At 47.9% G+C, this 21,378-nt stretch overlaps 1 protein-coding gene across 2 annotated transcripts; it reads left to right on the top strand.

Moving 5' to 3' along the window:
• The first annotated feature begins 11,711 nt into the window (after positions 1–11,711).
• On the top strand, positions 11,712–18,070 carry AVPR2 (arginine vasopressin receptor 2). Of its 2 annotated transcripts, none has more exons than XM_081844683.1 (3): positions 11,712–11,963; positions 15,055–15,910; positions 17,450–18,070. In XM_081844683.1, the coding sequence occupies exons 1-3, from the start codon at positions 11,952–11,954 to the stop codon at positions 17,650–17,652; spliced, it is 1,071 nt and encodes a 356-aa protein (XP_081700809.1). In that variant the 5' UTR covers positions 11,712–11,951; the 3' UTR covers positions 17,653–18,070. The 2 variants fall into 2 exon arrangements, with proteins under 2 accessions (XP_081700809.1, XP_081700810.1); XM_081844684.1 differs by having other exon boundaries at positions 11,712–11,979.
• Positions 18,071–21,378: the final 3,308 nt, after the last annotated feature.

Below are 21,378 nucleotides of genomic sequence, written 5' to 3'. Positions count from 1 at the left end.
ACTGCTTCCCGATGTGCTGTCAGACTTGCGGCTCTTGCCTTCCGACTCTTCGCCCGCGATCAGCTACTACCTACAGACTGCCGGCACCAAGAATCCAGGCGACCCCCATCGAAATGGGACCCTTGAAGAACTTCCAAAATCCGGATTCTAGGTATGACATGTCAGACTTTTATTGATTGTGCGGAGAGAAGGATTGCGCGGTTTTCCTACCTTCGCAATCTTATCTCCGAAGGGGGGAACTGTCGCCGGAAATCACCCCCCCCTTCATTTACACGTGTACCGCACAAGCACCACACATATACACCCATCTCCCCTCCCTGACCCTAGAGATGCCCCTTTAGAGGGTCATCTCTTAAAAGCCTTCCGTAGATAAGGAAGCGCTAGACTGACAGCTTTTCGCCATAGCGCTCCGCTTCGCCCCATTTTTATTGTGAGTAGACCGGGTGCTTGAACTCTAGGTCAAACGGCGCCCGCCTCAGCCAATCACCATTATCGAACAGCGCCCCTTGTGGCGGCCACGCTGGTACTGCAAGCTGCAAGCGTCTGTTCCTTCACCTTTTGACAGCTCTCAATACAATGTTTCCGAGTTCAATTGACCGTGACTGATTTAATCAAAATGTAGCAAGTTGCTTCCGAAAGGAGAAAGTACTTTGAACTTCAAGGACCATATTCTTTATAAATTCACCAAAAATCAACCGTACATCGGATTCTCATCGGACCACTTTTATTTGACTACATATTACAAGGACTATCAAAGGGGGGTGACTTGATACAGGGAAACCATAATCCTTTGACCGAGCGGTCACGTACTCTGCAGCGGACGTGACAACCTTGATGACCATCGTGATGGGCTCAGACAGAAGACTATCAGGGACACAATAACTTGCATATTTTAGTGTATTCCGCACAAAGGGCTCTGACCGGATTCCCCTCAGGGGGCAGGAAACTTCGCCCTTCTCTTTTGTCCTTAAAATGACTCATGTGGGGAGGGGAGAGGAGGCTCCGGCCAGGTGTCAGGGCACTCAGATTACCTGTGTAGCCCCTCCTCGACTCCTCCTAATTTTAATGTAATCATGATGTAAATATGATGTAATTCTGGGGGTGTAGCTTCGGGGATTAGCAACTAATAAAAGTTAGGGTCTTCCTTTGTTCGGGGCTTCCATCTTGCTTCACCTCGTGGGCGGTGGGAGTCCTGTCGCGACAGTCTTTTCTTAAATAAAGACCGAGCCTACTGGCTGCTGTTTTGCTCTGAATTGCTCTGGTTGGTGTCTTTGTTTTGTCCAAGGGAGCCCTCGGATTTTCCTGTAACACTGGCATGTTTTTGAACCTTCTGGATTTATACAAATCTGAAGGAACAAAAACTCAACAATATTTTGGTGACCCTCTTCTGCAGTTGCCCAGTAAGTACAATTCATTTGGCTTCATATGCCAAATGCCACCACTTTTAAGCAGCTGCTCAAGACGGATTGTTACTCTACTCCTGGGAAGCCCCATTAGAAATAAAAGGAAGTTCTGCCCATTAGCAAAGGAGTTTATCTTATCAAGAAGCTATTACAAAAGGGCTGCAAAGCATTTGTGTCAACAAGGCATCCTGAGCTAACATGAAATTAAATGGAACTATGCTGTCTTCTGCGCCTCTGCTTTGCTCTTTATCGCATGCACAGCTTTCTTTCTCCCTGGATCCCCCTGGATCCCCCTACCCTTCTCACTTCTAAGTCTTACCTGTGTTAAAATCTTACCCGTCTTGGTTTTTCCAACTTCTGGAGTGAGGTTCTGGAGCGAGTGGTCGCAGACCAGATCCATGTGTTCTTGGAAGAAGCTGAATATCTGGCTCCATTTCCATCAGGGTTTAGGCCTGCTTTTGGCACGGAAACTGCCTTGGTCGCCCTGCACCTCTGGCGAGAGACAAGGGAAGGCGCTTAGTGACCCCCAGTGCCTTCCATCAGCTTCGGCTGGTGGCCCAGTTGCGCCCCTCTCTGGACAAGGGTAGCCTGACTCCTGCAGTCTCTGCTCTGGGAACCCGTTTGTTTTGATGTGGTGTATTTTATATTTTATGTGAACCGCCCTTAGAACTTAGGGTATAGGGCAGTATAGAAATTATAGAAAAGCCTTCTATTTCCTGCAATTATTATTCACTCTGCTTGAAGGAGACTTCATATCCACCTACCCTCTTCTCGGTTCCTTTTCACATCCAAAGATGTGTTGGTTGAAAGGGAAATAAACTGGTTTTCGTCCCTCCCATTTTTTCATTTGTCTTTGTTTTCCCTTGGCTTTTCTAGTCATCAGGTGTATCTGCCTTTCTTGAGTCTCTTTAAAATCTTCTTCTTGGTATACTTATGAGTTTTCAGTTAAAATTTGGCTAGGCTTTCTTTTGGGGGCTTTCTCAAAGTCCATCATCTGCCCGCAATTTACTCTCCCTGTTTTATTAAAATTGCCAACTATGGAGATCACAAGGGAAAATTTGTTGTATTGTAGCACCCTGTTTGTGGTTAACGCTTAGCTGGAATGAAATATTCAACGCAGCAATAGAGAAATTAAAATAATAATTTATTTGTCAGACAAATAAATGATAGACACAGTGGTATATGGTTACCAAAGCTCTGCCCACTCCAGCCCTGATGGCCAGCACTTATATTTCCTCAGCCCAGCCCCCTTGTTCCTCCTTTGGCTGCCTCTGTTCAATCAGCCTGGTTGAAATTCCTACTGGCTGTTTGCTAGAACCAATCATAAAAGATACACCCATTTCCTATTACCTTTTATGGGAGACAAAGAGCTATATTTCCTTCTATCCATAAATGGCAGACAAGTAGCCATATACAGTGGTGCCTCGCAAGACGAAAATAATCCGTTCCGCGAGTCTCTTCGTCTAGCGGTTTTTTCGTCTTGCGAAGCAAGCCCATTGACAGCTTAGCGGATTAGCGCTATTAGCGGTTTAGCAGCTTTTAGCGGCTTTTAGCGGCTTATCGGCTTAGCGGATAAGCGGATAAGCGGCTTAGCGGCTTAGAAAAAGGGGGGGAGGGGGAAAAACCCGCAGGAACTTGCAAGACATTTTTGTCTTGCGAAGCAAGCCCATAGGAAATTCGTTTTGCGAAGCACCTCCAAAACGGAAAACCCTTTCGTCTAGCGGGTTTTCCGTCTTGCGAGGCATTCGTCTTGTGGGGCACCACTGTATCTTACATTTGCCTCGACAAGGCACCTTAATTACCAGATCACCTTTTGCCCCTGTTGCCCCTGCATTCCAAAACAAATGGCTAAAACAGATGGCTCATGGTATTAAATTCTATCTAAACAGAGATCTTACTATTTACCAACTCTTAATTAGTGTTTTTGCAGCTTGATTGTATTCTGTAATATGTAGGGTCAGTGTAACCTTTGCTCCCAGCCTGTATTTCCCTTTTATGACTTTAGAAACTTGTCTCCTGCTTCTGCTATAAATCAGGGGGGGCCCTTGTCCAGGAGGATAAAAACTGCCGAAGTACTTAGCCAGCTGGTTTTCTGCCTGGCATGAAACATTTGCAAATCTTTAAGCTCATTTTAAAATACAGGCCTTGATCAGATGCCTCAGTATCTCTTTTTAAAGTTGTAAATAGCAACTTCAGTTCTGACCAGTGAGAGGGTTAAAACCAGTATTGTTACCAGGGACAGTCTCACTCACTAGACTCTGGCTCGCTCCTTCCACCACCTGTCATAAGGACACATTAAAAAGTCCCTTGGCACATTAATACAGTGGATACAAATGAGTTTGTTTTCAACATGGGATCACTGTGCATGGGTGAGTACCGGCCCCACTCCCTAATAACAGGGTTGCTGGGGGGCCAACTTGAATAAAATATGGGGGGGGGGAGCAGGCAGTAAGCCCTGCCCTACATAGTCACATGACATGACACACACAATTAAATGGGAATTCCCCTGGACTTGGGGGGCACTGTCCTGGCCTCCTCAAATATTTGGGGGCCGGCAGGCTTAAGAGGTGTTAACTCCTAAGCCAGGGTATGTATCATTCCTAGATCAAGGTCTTTGCTTGCTTGGCTATGTGTAGCACTTGCTGTGCCTTTTAATGGCATTTTGCCCCTGTATCACACTGATCTGAGCATTAAAGATTTTGGTAGACATTGCAGCCTGAGTTTGAATTCTTCTTTGAGTGGGAGCCAGGAAACTCTCCTCCACAGTGTGCCTTTTTGGAGGTTCTCCTTGTGGGAGGGGCCCCAAGGGCCCCAAAATGGCCTATCGCTTTAAGAAAATGCTAAGAAACTGCTTTAAGAAAATACTAAGAAACTGTTAAAGCTATCTATCTATCTGAATAAATTAAAAATGCTTCTTCTTGGTCTTGGCTCTTATGTCTTTCCTGTTACTGGTGCAGACCACTCTTTATTCCTGTATACTAGGCATGTCCAACTCCCAAGCAAGTGCGATCTACTCCCAGTATTAAAACAAATGGCAGTGATCTACCCTTTGTCATTGCCAAGAGCTTTTTTGACTGGGGGAGTGATCAACCTGCGATCAACCTGTTTGACATGCCTGCTGTATACATAGAAATGTAAGACTGTTGTCACCCTGCAGTTCACATTGCCACCAATAGATGGCCACGCACAGTACAATGGGATAGTGGAGCAGCAGGCAGGCAGCCCAGGGAAGCCACAGATGAACAGCAAGGACAGGCTGAGGTAGCTCCGCTGCCACCATGCACCTCACACCAACACTGCCATTTTGGCCTCAGCAATGCTGGACCCTGAGAAGGAGGGAGGCAGCAGTGGATCAGGGTGGTTCCTGGGGAGCTGCCCTGCCCTGCCCTTCCTGTTCCTCTGCAGCCTGCCTAGGCTACCTTTTGCAGGAAGGAACATAACAGGCAAATGTCCTGGAAAGTGTGGGATAATAACGTTTGATGTGATGTTTTATAACTGCTGCACAAAGAAATCAGAATGAATGCGTGATAAACAGTGGTTGTCATAGAAATTCCCCACATTTGTTTTACAAACAAATCAGGATGTGTGCTCAATAAACAGCTTGCCTGGAAGTGAGTAAAGAGCCTTGTGAAGTGGCGTCCTAAGGAGTCACCAATTTATTATGGCATAAGATCGACTAAATGACTAAACAACAACAACAACAAAAGATGTAGAGTAGTGGTCCACTTGCCTCGCCTTACTAGAAACTGCTGAGTCTGCTCAGACCATTTAGGCCGTAGGGTTGCCATATTTCAAACAGTGAAAATCCAGACAGAAAAGCTGTTGAGCTTTCTTTAGTTTCCCCATACAGTACATCCAGATTTCCCCTGAACATTTAACTGATTTCTGCTGCTCACTGCAGTATTCTAGATATGTCCAAGAAATTACAGACATACAGTAGCCCTACATTGTCATTATACATTTAAAGCATTATTGCATTACTTTAAGCAGTCATGGCTTCCCTCAAAGAAACCTGGGAGCTGTAGTTTGTTAAGGGTGCTGAGAATAGATAGTAGACCCCTATTTCCTTCACAGGGTTACAATGCCCAGAGTGGTTTAACAGTCAACCTCTCTTCCCATGAAACTCTGGGAATTGTAGCTCTGTGGCAGGTATGGGGAGCTCCTAACAACTCTCAGCACCCTTAAGAAACTACAGCTCCCAGGATTCTTTGGGGGAAGCTGCCAGGGATGCTGTAGTTGCATCCTGCATTGCAGGCATTGCAGATCCAGCATTAAGCAGAAGGGTTGACTAAACGACCTCTAAGGTCCCTCCCAACCCTAAAATTTTATGATCCTACACAATTTCTGACAGTGGCCACCCGCAAGGCACAAACATATGACTTTCCCATGGCTGCAACTGTTTGTTGCTACTCTAGAGCTTTCCTCCAATCTTTCTGAAGTTCAGAAACTTTTGTGGTGAGATAATAGCTTTATGCCAGGAAATTTCATGCCTCGTCCTATCATCGGCATCAGGGAATGATTATCACTCCCTGTTTACTGGCCCACCAGGGAACCAAACCATTTGCAGTCCTTGCTTGGACCATTGTGGTGCTCGAGCCAAGTGCAGTTTTCCAGGGGCACCACTTAGAATCATAGAACCCTGGAATTGTAGAGTTGGAAGGGACCCTGAGGGCATAGCTGTCAATGTTTCCCTTTTTGAAAGGAGAATTCCCTTATTCTGAATAGGATTCCTCGCAAGAAAAGGGAAAAGTTGACAGCTGTGCCTGAGGGTCATCTTGTACAACCCCCTGCAATGCAGGGATCTTAACACACGCTCCCCCATCCAATCTGAAACCATACCAGACACTGCTTAGCTTTGCAAATGTGCTAGCAGTTTTATTGCTGCACCATCTTCCACAGTGAACAGTGAATGGAAAAGGAAAGTTGGGGTTGGAAGAATAAGGAGATGCTGAGTGTTAGTCTGTCCAGCCCATAAGTGCCCAGGTGTGGTGATAACCCCCGCCATGCTTTTTTTAAAGAGACAGATTCATGGAGAAGAGAGTCTATTAATGGCACTGGACATGAAGACTGGATGGATCCTCCAGGTATTCTTTGGAACAAGGCTGGCGCCATTTCTTAGGGGGACTTTGGCAAAGTGCCCCCACCAAAGCAGGCTGCAAAGTTCAGTAAGGAATCAGCAGGAGGCAGGCATGATGAGCTGCCAGCTGGGCAAGCGCTCCAGGGAGTGGGCTATTGCAGGGTGAGGCTCCCAGACAACAGTAAGCGTCTCACTGGTTACAAGCTTGAGAATGAAGCAGGCAAAGAACAACACTCAGGATGTTGGTAGGCAGATTATATGACAGTGAATAGTATTTGTTCTGCATTTATCCTGATTTGCTTGAGGGTGTTTACATCTCTTTCTGTTAGTCGTTTGCTCACTCAACACTTTTCAATGCATTTTCATGCTCCTTTCAATCTAAACTGTGAAAAGCCTATCTGTGGGTGTTTGTTTGTTTTGGAAAAAGTAGATTTCTTATGCTAGAGCGGCAGAGCCTTTAATCCAATTTAAGGGTGCAAACCTAAAGTTCTCAGGGATGTGCTTGAATCCCTTTGTCAAAATACTGGCAGTCTGGAGGCACCGTGTGTGTGTGTGTGTGTGTGTGTGTGTGTGTGTGTGTGAGAGAGAGAGAGAGAGAGAGAGAGAGAGAGAGAGAGAGAGAATGAGAGTAGACCAAAGACATCTTGTTGCGCCCAGTTGCCAAACCTTGAAATAAACCATTCTGGTCCTTGGGCTACAGTGGCCATGTGCCCTGCTTTACAGAGGACATTCCTCTTTTGCAGTAGCGAGCAACCCTTGGTCTACTAACGCATGCCAGGGACATGGTGGGAAATTTAAATGGTGACTGCTTTAAGCTGCACAGCATGGATTGCAAAGGTGCTGTCTCTGGCAGGACCCACTGACATAGAGCAAAAACTTTGCTGAGGGCCCCTAAGACTTTGAACCAGCCCTCTTCCAAGGTATACTGCGCCTGAACCTGGAGGCTCCCCTTAGTTTTCATAACTGAGGCCGCTGCTAGCTCTTCTCTGTGTATCTGCCTATTTTTTGTTTTTTATTTAAACTTAAATTGAGGACTGAGCCATGGTACAGGAGGCTGCGCCTTGCTAGGAACCTTCAAGGCTGTCCCAGGAGTACGCTGTGAGAAAATGGATGACCCCTCAGGGTGATCTGTATCTACTGAGTGTGGTGAATGAGAGATTAAGCAGGTGAAAGATGAGGAAATTGTTTTAATGGGGATTCCATGTGTTCAGTGAAGCCGGTGACAGCCGGCAGCCAGGGTCCCTGGGAGAGGGCAGCCTGAAATATACAGATCTCCTACAGGGCTCTCAAACTTTAAAAGCCTCCTTAACATTTTGGGAATCTACTGCTTGAGTTTCCGCATTGCAACTAAAGGCAGAGCAACGCTTGCTGGTTTCCTCCTCACCCTGCATTTGTCACACTATGTCCTACTGCCAATGGTGGTGCAACTCCAAGGGAGAACTTCTGAGCAGGAGAGAGGACTGCTCAGCCTTCCTTTTGCCTTCCAGCTCTCCCCAAAAGGCCCTACTCCACAATTCAGGAGGAAAATGAGTATTGGGGGACTGAGTCAGCGAGTCCTCATTAACCAGCATTTATTTATCTATTTCATATATTTATATACCGCTTAATACCTGTCTTTTCGGGCCCTTCCAGACTGCTGAGGGGATTGTTTTGTTTTTCTGCAGGTGTATTCTGCTACATGGGGACATGGGTGGTGCTGCAGTCTAAAGCACTGAGCCTCTTGGGCTTGCCGATCAGAAGGTCAGCGGTTCGAATCCCCACGACGGGGTGAGCTCCCATTGCTTGGTCCCAGCTCCTGCCAACCTAGCAGTTTGAAAGCACACACACAAAAAAGTGCAAGTAGATAAATAGGTACCGCTCCAGCGGGAAGGTAAATGACGTTTCCATGTGCTGCTCTGGTTTCGGTGTTCTGTTGCACCACATGCTGGCCACATGACCCAGAAAAATTGTCTGTGAACAAACACCATCTCCCTCAGCCTGTAAAGCGAGATGAGCGCCACAACCCCAGAGTCGTCTGCGACTGGACTTAACTGTCAGGGGTCCTTTACCTTTACATTTTTATTCTGCCACATATCACTGACGAATGATAGCATTGATGGTGGATTTATACTGGACCTTCCACACATGAATTCTGCTTTATTAGTTGCTCTGTGATGCCCATTACATCACTGGAAGAAACTTAAGTTGTGTGTGTGTGTGTGTGTGTGTGTGTGTGTGTGTGTGTGTGTGTTTGATGCCGGCATCCATCTGTTTTAATAGACAGTGGAGTGCACCTCTGCGGGTGAAGCCAAAACACTGCATTAGCAGCACTGAAGCCTGAGCAGTGTGTATGGTGGTCCTGGGCTGCCCAGACGACAAGACCCCCCTCTTGGCCTCGCTGATGTGGTCCAAAGGAAAGCAGAGCAAAACATTAGGCACCAGCTTGGCTGAAGGAGTTGCCAGAAGGAGGCGTACAAAGCACCATCCAACCATCTTAGGGACTCCACTCCTGATTTGTGTAGGGTTTGTCCTGAGCCTTTTCTTCCCCTGAAGATATCCCACAAGGCCACCTTTCCTGGTGGACGAGCCCCATCTACCCCTCACTTCCCTTTACAGCACATATAGAAACTGCCTTCTTGACCATTGAACCCACTATTGGTCTTGTCCACTCATTCTGCCAGAGCCTGTCTCCTCACCAAGGGTTTGAGACCCATTGGCTACCCTCACCTGGATTTGCCAGCCAGTCAAAGCTGTTTCCCAGGATGTGGCCATTGTTATATGCTGACAGCTTCCAGGAGCCACAGGTGAGAGCTGAATGCAGAGTGGGGACCAAAGGTGGATGAATTGCCTCAGGTGGAGCATGACATCTCCCCCACCAGAAGTACAACCCCTCCCCTTGCACTCCATACAGCCCATATGCACCATATATATACAACAAATATCAAGGACTGCCAATATGGGCACCTGGCGCCCCTGCCCCTCCTTCTGCTGAAAAAAAGGATTTCTATGGTAGCCCATCGGCTAGGCTGTGTGTGGGCTCAGTTGCAACATGAGTGTGTGGTGCCCATTTATAAATGTAGCCATGGGCTCCCATAAGCAGGGCAATAGAATAAAAGCAAAAACATAACACAAACATAGATGTAAGAACTGCATCAAGCATGACTAACTGAGGGAGGAGAGGTCACCTCACTTCTTGGGAGTAGAATCATAAGCGCACAGGGGCCCTGGATCCAAACAAGGCAGATAGGATGCCCAGTGAACAGCAGGCATGGCATCACTTCCATGCCAGCTTTGGACAAAGCAGTCAGGACAAATGAAAACAGAACATCTGGAAGCCCCCTAGTACTTCTAAGGAGGGGGAGGCTGGGGAGGCGAAGGAGCTTGTTTCAGGCCTCTAGAATGAAGCAGATCAGGGCAGGGGGACTCTGGTACATCAAGGGTCAAGTGCTGAGGACCGGGAGGCTAGTGTGCTGTCCAATTTTCTGAATTGCTTCTCCTCTGCCAGTTGGCCAGGACCTACCCTGAGTTGCATAAATTATGTTCTGCAGATAAAGTGGGAACATACACACAAGACACTGGCCGGCTGCCCACTCCTCTCAACCCTGCCCCTCCCAGCTCTCAACAAGGCCATAAAAGGGATAGGACTGAGAAGAGGGTTGGGGGAATGCTGGGGGTGGGGAGCAAGGGAAGGGCAGAATTTCAGGAGGTGCTTGGAGCAGGGGACCCTCTGGATGTTGCTGGACCCCAACTACCATCAGTCCAAGCTAGCATGGCCACTGGTCATGGGGCAATGGATTGGGTACTGTAGTCCAACAGCAGCTGGTTCCCCATCCTTGACTTAGGACAATCTTCAACTTGGGGCTTTCCAGATGTCTTGGGAGTTGTAGTCCAAAAGGCCAAGAAAAAGGTGGCAACCTCAGGAGACAAAGGGCTTGTCAGCACTTCCTCTCGTCCCGTGGGAGAGCAGAAGAGGAGAGGCTGCCACCCCTGAGGCCCAGCCTCACGTGACACGCTGGCTCTGAGGGAGGGGCAGGCAGAAGGAAGGGCCCCCTGAATATAATCTTGCTCCTTTCTAAAATGTATTTAATGGTGTGTGTTTTTCTTTTTGTAAATCTACCAAAGAATAAAATAAAATACAATTGGGGTTAAGGGGTTTTCTCAGAATGTTGGAGGGCTTGTGTGCAATGTCCCGTTGGTGTAGTGGTGGAGGAAATGTCCCTATTTTCACCTGAGGAATGTTGGAGGGTACACAGTATGCCAGATATTATCTAGATTCTGTCATTCATTTATTTCTTGGGTTTAGGGAGCTCCCGCCCCCCACCATACACATAAATAACACTATGAACCAAGCTGTGGCTTAGAAGGTGCAACTGGAATCCCTGGGCCTGGAGAGGAGGATGGGAAGTGGGGTAGGGAGGAGGGCATTCATATTTCTCTCCCATGTTACCCAAAGTGAGATTTTCAGGCCTGGAGTGGTGATACAATCTCTCTGCCCCATAACCCCTTGTCCGATAAGGTGCCAACTGATGTGGAAAAGAAAGGAAGGAACTTCATTCCTTTAAAGTAAGGCTTGGGGAGCAGCACATGTGCACACGTTGGATTGGTAATCCAGGGCTCCTTGCCTCTATCCAAGTTAGCCTTCGGTTCCTACTTTGGACTCCTTTGCCTTTAATAGCTGCATGGAGCAGGCAGAGCATTCAGCAGGTGTGGCCTTTCCCTCTGATTTCCTGTCTGTCATGGAGCTGCTAAAAGCCAAAGTGTGCACACACCAAAGTTTGCCAGAAAAGAAGGCGATGGCCTTAGTTCAGGTCTATACAATGTGTGGGTCATAAAATGCACAGGCCCTGGAAGGAAAGTGGAGTCTTGCTGGTTAGAGCATGAGGGGCTTGGAGGTAGAATGCTTGGGTCCTAGGAGGCCCAATACATTCACACAAAAGCCAAACCATTCTGGATGTTGAGGTTTCCAAGCACAGAATTGGGGTGAAGTTGGCACTGAGGTCCATGTTGTGATCCAACTGGTCACACATTTGGTGGCGTGATCGTCCACCAGCCCTTCTCCTGTTTCCTGTAGGCTCTCCTTCCCTCTAGAGAGAATCCACCCATTGCAGAGTCAGTGTGTTTGGCACTGGGTCAAGTTCTGTCAGCTGTGTTGCCCAGGGGGTGGGAAAAAGGCGGCTCAACTGGCCCTCTCCCCTTCACTGGCCCCCTCCCTTCCTCTGCCCCTCCCTCCCTCCCTCCTAGCTGCCCAAGACTCAGGCACGGACTTTCTCACCAACTTTCTCCCTGAGAGGAGCATTGCAGCATCCTCACTGCCAAGATTCAGGAGAGAAAACTCGGAGGGCTTCAGGAGATGCCTCTCAGAGGGATGTATCCAGCATCTCTTTGAATGGACCACAGCTTCTCTTTCCCTGGTGGGTTCTACAAACAAGCTGTGGGCAGCAAACATGGTGAGGTTTCACCTCTGAAGCTACTTGCCAGCTGATGCTCTGAGCATGGATGACCAGGTAACTGCTTGAACAGGTAACGCACCAAGGTGGCCCAAGTTTGCTCTTGCATTCTTGTTCTCGGTGAGAGTCCAGCCCCACTGTCTGCCCCACGCACCCTCATTTTATTCCACTGGGCACTCCTGCAATGCCTCTAGCTCCTCACACCCCGCCCTCTGCTTTTATTTATTCATTATCAATTTCATAACATTTCTATATCGCTTGATTGTAAGGAAAACCTCAAACCACTTTTACTCTGCTACAGAAACAACCTTACTGTGAGGCAAGTTAGCAGTATAGCAGGCAATGGAGAGACCTGACTTGTGGGGCATGATAAACCAGGACTTTGTCACATGTCTGGCTGGCCTGATGATGCTGACTGCCTTGGGAGCAGGATCTCTTCATCAGCATCTGTAGAATTAGGTGTTTGGTGAACACTCTGCCCCCAAGTGCAAATGAATTATAACTACATCTGGGGGAAGTTGTGGAGGAGCCGGTTGCTTGTGGGGAAAAGAGGGGGATAATGCAATTGTGTTGCATGCAGAGTGTCCCAGGCTCAATCCCTGGCTTCTCTGGTTGATGGATATCTGTGCTGCCTGTGACCTTGGAGAGCTACCAGTTGGATAGGCAGGACTGGGCTGGATGGACTGACGATGTCTGACTCCTTGCAAGGCAGCAGCTACATGGTATCCTCTTTGACATGGGGGTACCATCAGACTTGAAGGAAGCAGTTGATCTATGTATCTGCAAGGTGAAGGGCTGGGGGAGAAATGCCATCACTTGCTGTCTCCAACTTAGCCGTGTCCATTCATATGCTGCTGCATTTCCCTAGGAAATTATGAACACTTGCCAGGGAAAACCACCTGTTCACATTGCCCAGTGCATAGGATCCAACTCCTAGGGGACAATAAAATATTTGATGGGTATTGCCATTCTGCAGTTGTGTGTGCACCGCATCAAGTGATCAGTTATGCAAGACAGGGCTTACTTAGCCGCCGCCCCCCCCCCCCCCTATTTTATTCAAGTTTGCACCCCTGGCCCAGTGGCCTCTAAGGTGGCTTGTAACGGGCAGGGGGAATTCAATTTATGTTATCTTTCAAAGTTAAACCTACCAAATTTGTGTGTTCCAAAACACAACCATCCTTTGAAATGCACGCTTCTATTAATTTTGCAGTGCATTTCTCCAGCCAAGTAATGTCTACAGCCATGCATATTTTAGCATAATGTGCTCACCAAAAAGCATTTATTAGTTAAAATTACATATAAAATGCAGTTGGTTTGCAAAAAATGTGTTTCTATGGAAAAATTGCATGGAAAAATTAGAAGACATTTGTGCCAAAATGCTGAGCTGGGGGGGACATATTATTTAAAAATGCAGATTTTTGTCCCTTTCTGCTTTACCAGTGGGCAACTGGTAGGGCTTAGGGCCACACACTAGAATTTTTAAAAATTCTACTTTTGTGGAAGTTTTGTATGTGAAAATGTTCATCCCAAATATTGATAAAAAATAGTGCACACACAGGTAAACAAATGCCCCACAATGGGGCGTGGAGACATTGAGGAGGGGAGGCAGTCAAGACCCCCACTCCTTGTACAGTTCACTCTCCGTACCCCCCTCTGCTGTGTATGGAGAGCAGTCATAGAGCTTCCCTTTGCACTCTTGGGGTAGCGTGCCAGTATCGCGAAGTGATGTGAACAGAGGGATTCTGGGGTGGAGAACAAGCCCCATGCATTTCAGACTCTTAGTGCTCACACAGTGTTAAACAGCAGGCTAATCCTGTGTCAGATTTCCCAAGAGCAACAGTTGAATTCCAGTCAGGGCCAGTTCTGATTTTCTCTGGTCATAGTCACACACACACACACACAGAGAGAGAGAGAGAGTGCATTGGGCTCCATTCCCACCCTGCTGATCAATTGCGCATTCAGGAAACATCCCCAGCCATTAGCTCCCGCTGAGGAAACATCAGTCAACCATCCCTGATTGTTAGCAAACAACCCATGCAAACAAAACATGGCAGCCGTTACAATACCAACTTTCAGTAAAACACCTGAGCTGGGTTTTTATTGTTGTTTTTTTAATCTGTCAAATATGAAAAGCATGCCATTCACAGTTGATGAGGTCAAGGCAGCTGGTGTCGGAAGCCTGAAGAGAATGGTTGCTGGACCACCAGGAGTGTCCAAACATTCTGTCCCTGACCTGCAGGAGAGCCGATATGGGATACCGGGCTGGATGGGAGACTGTGCTGAGAGCCCCAGCAGGCATGGAGACAGGCTAGCTCAGCTGCTATGGGGCAGCAGTGATTTTGGGATAGCAATGGGGGAGGCATTTGATTCAGTTCCCATTTAAGGTGGACTTGCCTACTTCACATTTTCTGAACCAAAACACAGCCACCCTTCAAAATTCACACTTCCTCAAATTTTGCAGTGCTATTCTCTGGCCATGTTCTATGTACAAAAATGCACATGCTAGGGCAAAGTGTGCATACAAGTGCAAATATTAAAATAACATGCAGAAATCTGTTGCATTAGGGGAAATTGCTTTGCTGAAATGTGTATACTAGGCTAAGTTGCATAAAAGACTCTATATCTTAAGAGAAATTCACATTAAAATGCCAATGAATTTTCACAAGGACCTTTAAAAAAATCACACACTGATGTGGAAATGTAGCAGACTGCTACAACTGAGAAAATGAAAAGTAGGGGGAACCTGAAGTTGGCAGATTTGCCCTTTCCTATTTAGGTATTGTTATAATTGCTCTCTGTTTATGATTCTGAGTTGATGAATTCAGATTCTGCATGCACCACAACACCCATCATCATGGCAAAGGATGATGGGACTTGTAGTCCAAAACTTCTAGAGGGCACTATGTTGGCGAAGTAAGTGCTGTCTCCAAAAAAACTTATATCGCAATAAACCAGACTAATATCCTGCCCTTGATTCCATCCCTGTGTACCCTTGAGTTGCAGCAGTGCATCATTTAATCACGTGTCTGTGTTTCATCCCTGTGTTTGCCTTTGAAGTGCTGAGTGGCACGGCAGTTGGATTAATGGGTGTATACCATAACGTTGTTTGGATGTTCTCCCCTCCTATTCACCCTCTTACCTTCTGCAGAAGCAAATGCTCAACGCCTCTTCCACGCTGCCTGTCCCCACCTCCAACACCTCCCTTCCTCTATCTGACGACCGGGACAACGCTCTAGCCCAAGTGGAAATCGCCATCTTGGCCTCCATCTTCCTGCTAGCCACTCTGAGCAATGGGCTGGTGCTGGGAGCCCTCTTCCGCCGCACTCGCCGGGCCAGCCCCATGCACCGCTTCATCTGCCACCTCTGCCTGGCCGACCTGACCGTGGCGCTCTTCCAGGTGCTGCCGCAGCTCATCTGGGACATCACCGACCGCTTCCAGGGCCCGGATGTCTTGTGCCGCGCCATCAAGTACTTGCAGGTGGTTGGCATGTTTGCCTCTTCCTACGTCATTGTGGCCATGACTTACGACCGCCACCGAGCCATCTGCCGGCCCATGCTGGCTTTCCGGAAGGGCCCAGCCAGCTGGCATCGCCTGGTGGTGGCGGCATGGACCGCATCCTTCCTCCTCAGCCTCCCACAGCTCTTCATCTTCTCCAAAACCAAGCTGCCCAGCGGAGCCCACGAGTGCTGGGCTCACTTTGCAGAGCCCTGGGGAGTTCGGGCTTACATCATGTGGGTGACTCTGATGGTCTTCGTCTTCCCCACTTTCTTCATTGCTACCTGCCAGGCCATGATTTTCCGTGAGGTCCACCGCAGCCTGCGCCTGGGGCCAGAAGGAGCATTGCGGGGCCGGGATAGCCGGCAGGGGCCCTCCCCCATTTCCGGGGCTGTGTCCAAGACTGCAAAGATGACCCTAGCCATTGTGCTTATCTACGTGTTTTGCTGGGCCCCCTTTTTCCTAGTCCAGCTGTGGTCTGTGTGGGATCCTCAGGCCCCTCTAGACGGTGAGTCCTGCAGCAGCATAGGGTGTCGGGTTCCAGGCTACAAAACTGGCATCCACCGCAGCATTTCAATCCACACACATATTTGCCCCGCATTTCTGGGCACAGATCTGGGCTTTTCAGGTATGGATCCAAGTGCTTCCCCCCCCCAAAAAACCCCTCTTTACCATTGTATTGGAACAAACTGCAATCCACCCCAAACCTGAATTGCTGTTTCTTTCAATTCAGCATTAAAGAGTGTGTTTTCCTGGGGGAAATGGCAGGGCAAAAAAAGAAAGCACTTGGACCAGGAGCAGGAAAGTGTGCAGCTGTGCCTAGAAAGCAAATGGTAAGTGTGGATGAGCCCTTAAAAGCACCTTCCTCCTTCCTTCCTCCTTATTGTATGCTGAGCAGCAGAACAAGGGCACGTGAAAAAGTTCAAGGTTACAGCTAGGACACTATTTCTCTTGCTTTTTTAAAAAGGTCTGCCACTTCTTTGTTTCCTTCTGTTTACAACTGTGGATCCAAACTACAGGCCATGTTTCACATATATAAAAGCATTGTTTACTCTTTAAAAGAAATAAGCACACACACAGCTACACACCCTGCCAATCCAGACCACAGCATGGCAGGGAGGGACTTCAATGCCCCCCCCCCCCCCGCCCCGCACTTTCCTCCAGCTTTGGGAAATGATTGGGAAAACGGTCGGGGGCTAAGCACCACTATCATGATCCAGAACAAGGACTCCCCGTGGCCAGCTGTGGAGATGACTCCAGAGTTTCAGCCTGGCCGGCTGGATCCCATTTGTGGTCTAGGAACCTACCTGCTGCCTCCTATTCTCTTATCTCACTGCTCCATGACCAAAGATTCCTGCAATAATATTTTCATGGGCTCAGTGCAAATCATGGCAAAAGGCGGGTGGCAGGGTGGGCACTTTGCATGCACTGTATTGAATTCCATGATCTGTGAATGAAATTTAAGCACAGCATATGGACTCATATTACTTCAGTTCTATGCCTAATACAGACAGTCCTACAGGACCCTCCATTGGGAGTTGGGGACAAGCAAGGATAAGGAAGAGGAGGAGGATTAAAAGGAATTTATATACTGGTTTTCATTTTGAGAAGAAATAGCAAGATGGTTCACAAGCCAGTTAAAGCCACCAGCAAAACAAGGGTGCAAGTGCAACACAACCTGCAGTGGAGCTGGCAGGGAATAGAACTGGAGGGGGCTGTCTCAGCCCCCAAGGTGCATTCTCTTAAAGATTTTACTTCCTGCCAGTGGAGAGATGGGTGGAGATAATCCCACACAGGATCACATTTCTTCCCTATAGGAGAACAATGGTTTTCAGCTAGGGATATATGAGGTCTCTTTGGGAACAACATCGCCTCCCCTGGAAGCCCCCAAACATGTGAGCAGGCTGTGGTTGCCCAGTGCTGGGAGAACTGCACTCTATCTATTCTCAGAGGTGCCCTTGCCTTTATTATTTGTCTTCCAGAGCATGTCCCATGGCTGAGCTCTTGCAATTCCCAGGCTGAGCCTTGCTCCTTTTCTCCTCTCCAGGTCCAGCTTTCACCCTCCTGATGCTCCTCGCCAGTCTCAACAGCTGCACCAACCCCTGGGTCTACGCTACCTTTAGCAGCAGTATTTCGGGTGAGCTGCGACAAATCTTCTGTCCCAGACTGGCCCGGCAGCAGATTAGTTCCCTGCATGAGGACTCCACCTTCACGGCCAGCTTCTCCCTGGGACGGGATGCCCTTTCCTGAGCCAGAGCGCCACTAACACCAATGGTGCACCTAGCAAGGAATATGTTCCTTCTGCTGAATGGTGGCTTCAAAGGCACTGGGGCTTGGCCAGAAAGGTGGAAGCAAAAGAAACCCCCAAAGAGGAGCGCCACTCTCTCACCAGCCAGCTCCATAGAGTGGAAGGATGCCCAGCTTAACAGAGAAGCCGGCTCCAAGGACACAGGGGCACTTAGGATGGCCAGAAGACCATTGTTTTCAGTCCCCTCTGGAACCTGTAAAGCAATGCCTTTCCCAACCCTGGTGTCATCCACATGTTTTAGGCTACAACCCCAGCTGTGCTGGGTGGGGTAGGTAGGAGTTGCAGCCTAAAACATCTGGAAGGCTCCAGGTTGGGGGAGGCTGGGCTAGACCAAGCCACACTGCAGCCTTTTTAAGTGAAACATCCTAATCTTTTGTAGGATTTGCTCTTTTTCATGCTTAGAAGGGGCAGGTGCAAGATGAGAGGCAGGCCTAGCATAGAGCAAAAGAAGGCAGCTGCCTCCTGGACACCATGAAGGTGAGGAGGCAGCTAGTATCCAGAGCTAGTTCCTACCTGCTGAAATTAAGGAACCTGACTTAGGGCTCATCCACACTTCTGCTTGTTTCATGCTGAGAAAACAGCTTCCCAATTTTCTTGTGCTTTTGAGGCACAGGTCCAAATAGTTTTGCATTTGTCCCACAGCTTTGCCCAGTAAACCTGCTGTTTACCACAGAATCTGAACAAATGGTCAATCCACAGAAAAAATGGTGGACATTTGTTCTGATTCAACGATAAACAGCAGGTTTCTCTGGGAAAGTAGCAGAACAGGTGGAAGTGTGGACGAGCCCTTGTTCATGTTTATCAGCTTCAGTGGGTCTACTCTGAGTAGGACTAGCATTAGATATCAGCCATTGATTTGATCCAAGGGCCCAACAGGTGCTTGCCCTTTATTCTAGGATTGCCATATTTCAAAAGCTGAAAATCCAGACACAAAGTTGTTGAGCTTTTTGAGCTGCACTTCCAGCATTGGTTGCCAGGTTGCCATATGGCCGGAAGCTGTTGACGAGGGCTGATTGCTGGCTATGTCCTGGAAATTCCAGGCGTATGGCAACCCTATTTTATTCCAATGTGGCTTCTGCAGAAGAACCTACCACTGGATGGTGCCCCATGTTAAACTGGTGAAGAGCTGGTTTCCTTCCTCTTCAGAGAACAAACTACCGTATCTTAAAGGCAGACGAGCAACCACAGAGGTAGCAAGTCAATATTGACAATGCCTATAGGCCATATGAAGGGAAGACCAGAAATCAGCTTGGAGAACAGCCCTGCAAAATTTGGAGAAGTGTGGATTTTGAAGGATGGCTGCATTTCGGGTCATGTATTGTTTCAGGAAGTATGAAATAGGTAAATCCACCTTTAAATGCAAACTGAATCAAATTTCTTCCTCATCCCTACTTCCCACAGCCCTTCCTTCCGTCCTTCCTTCCTTCCTTCCTTCCCTCCCTCCCTCCCTCTGATAATAATTTCTAGTTTTATTGAGGTGGCTGCATTACACAGTTGCAGATGGTGACTATATTTGCTGCTGCAGACTTGACCCAAATAACTGTTCTTTATTTCTGATAAACATTTTCAATAAAATTCATTTTAAAAGAACAGCAACAAAAACAAGTTGCTAGTTGAATGAATTACTTACACAGCGTTGGGTAGCCTTGCCCAAAGACATGTCCCCTCCAGACAGGTGCTTTATTGCAGGTGCATTCATTCTGCAACATATTATTGACCCAATAATGGAGCACTAGTGGTGGATTTATTCTGCTTTATTCATTGTTCTGTGATCTTTCCCTGATGCTACCACATTATTATCCAGAGGGTACAACCAACACACAACACATCACAACAAAAGCAGAACTTTAGCTGGAAGTTGCAGGAAATGAAGCTGTATGTCCTCCCCAAAGCTTTGGCAGGCACAAATAGGATTAAAAGCAGCGTCACAAATAGCCACCTGATATATTGGAGCCAGCTCCTAGGGGCTGAGGTCCCTTTGCATGCCCAATAAAATACTTGAGGGGGGCAGCCCTCCCCCAAAGTTGATGGGCGTTGCCGTTCAAATGGTGTGAGTGCACCGCATTACATGATCAATTATGCAGGGCGCGGCTTACCTGCCCCCCCCCCAATACTTCATTCAAGTTGGCATCCCTGGCCTGATACCATCAAGAGCACAAATCATCACGAATGCAGAATCCAAAGGATGTCTGGAGGGAGCCTGGATGAGGGCTCCAGCTTCCCACATTCTTCAGATTCCCAGGAAGAATACGCAGAGTTAAAGCTATAACTGGTCTACCCAAAACTCTGTGGGACTCTGTTGTGCAGGAGGAACACCCATGTAAGGAAAGGTTTCCCTGTTCACTTTAATGCCTGTATCCCCCCACATGCAGTCCAGATGCCAATGAAGGGCACTGCCAGTGTCTCACTCTATTCCGCCTTGGTCAGACCACACCTGGAATGCAGGTGCCAGCTCTGGGCGCCACAAGTTAAGAAGGATATTGGCAAGTTGGAACAAGTGCAGAGGGGGGTGGCCAAGATGGTCAAGGGTCTGGAAACCAAGCCTTATGAGGAATGGCTGAGAGAGTTTGGTATGTTTAGTCTGGATCAGTGCTTTTCTTCTAGAAAAAAGGGTGCCCGTACCCTTGAGTACGCCCAGAAAAAAACACTGGCCTGGATAAGAGGAGACTGAGAGGAGATATGAGAGCCATTTTCCAGTATCTAAATGGCTGTCACCTGGAAGGTGGTGTAAGCTTGTTTTCTCCTGCTCTGGAAGGAACCAAAGGTTTCCAATTACAAGAAAGGAGATTCCAGCTAAACACCAGGAAAAACTTTCTGATGGTAAAAGCTGTTCAACAGTGGAATGGACTCCCTCATAAGGTTGTGGACTCTCCTACCTTGGAAGTGTTTAAGCAGAGGTTAGATCTGTCATAGATGCTTTAGTTGAGATTCCCACACTGCAGGCAGTTGGACTAGATGACCCTCAGGAACCCTTCCAACTCTACAAATCATAGAATCATGAAATCAGAGAATTGTAGAGTTGGAAGAGATCCCAAGGGTCATCTAGTCCAACTCCCTGCATTGCAGGAATCTTTTGCCCAGCGTGGGGCTTGAACCCATGACCTGACTGACTGAACTATCCTATGAGAATGAGAATTCTCTGACTGTGTGGACCTTGAATCGGGAAGCCCTCTGTGAGTCCAATACAACCTATGGGTTTGGGGAAAGTAATGCAGTTCATCATCAGCTTTATTTGGGTTTCCCACAACCCAGCAGACGCCTTGAAAATGCCAGCATTTTATCCCAGTCCTACAGAACCCAAGGAAAGTTTCAGATGCCACAAAATGCCTCTAATTCCTGCAATTTTGGTCCCACGAGTGTTGCTGAAAGTTGGCAAGATTGTGCACTGTGTGCTCTCTTGACCTGTTGAATGGTAGCTCAGAGCCACTAGATGGTGCCCTGCTTCTATCAGTCCCATTTAGCTGCCATTGGTATACACCCTATTTAGTTCACCTAGCTCTGAGCCCTGCTGCTGCGACCCACTGCACCCCATTCTTCTCCCAGTTCCAAGAATACCCTGTGCTTGCATATATTTAGCTGGGCCGCCATTCCCCGTTTCCGCTCCTCAGCAAAGGAACTCTGGGACGGTGGCATATTTATACCCCTTGTCCCAATGCATCTCGCTCGCC

The sequence above is a fragment of the Podarcis erhardii genome, assembly GCF_964252035.2.
Source record: "Podarcis erhardii genome assembly, chromosome: 17".
Taxonomy (NCBI): Eukaryota; Metazoa; Chordata; class Lepidosauria; order Squamata; family Lacertidae; genus Podarcis; species Podarcis erhardii.
Note: the sequence above shows the minus strand (reverse complement) of the source record. Positions and strands in the feature narration are given on the sequence as shown.

Bases quoted from the DNA above. Each gene is read 5' to 3' on its own strand.
- AVPR2 (XM_081844683.1), top strand. The intron at 15,911-17,449 runs GTGAGTCCTGCA...TCTCCTCTCCAG, and splicing joins TCCTCAGGCCCCTCTAGACG to GTCCAGCTTTCACCCTCCTG.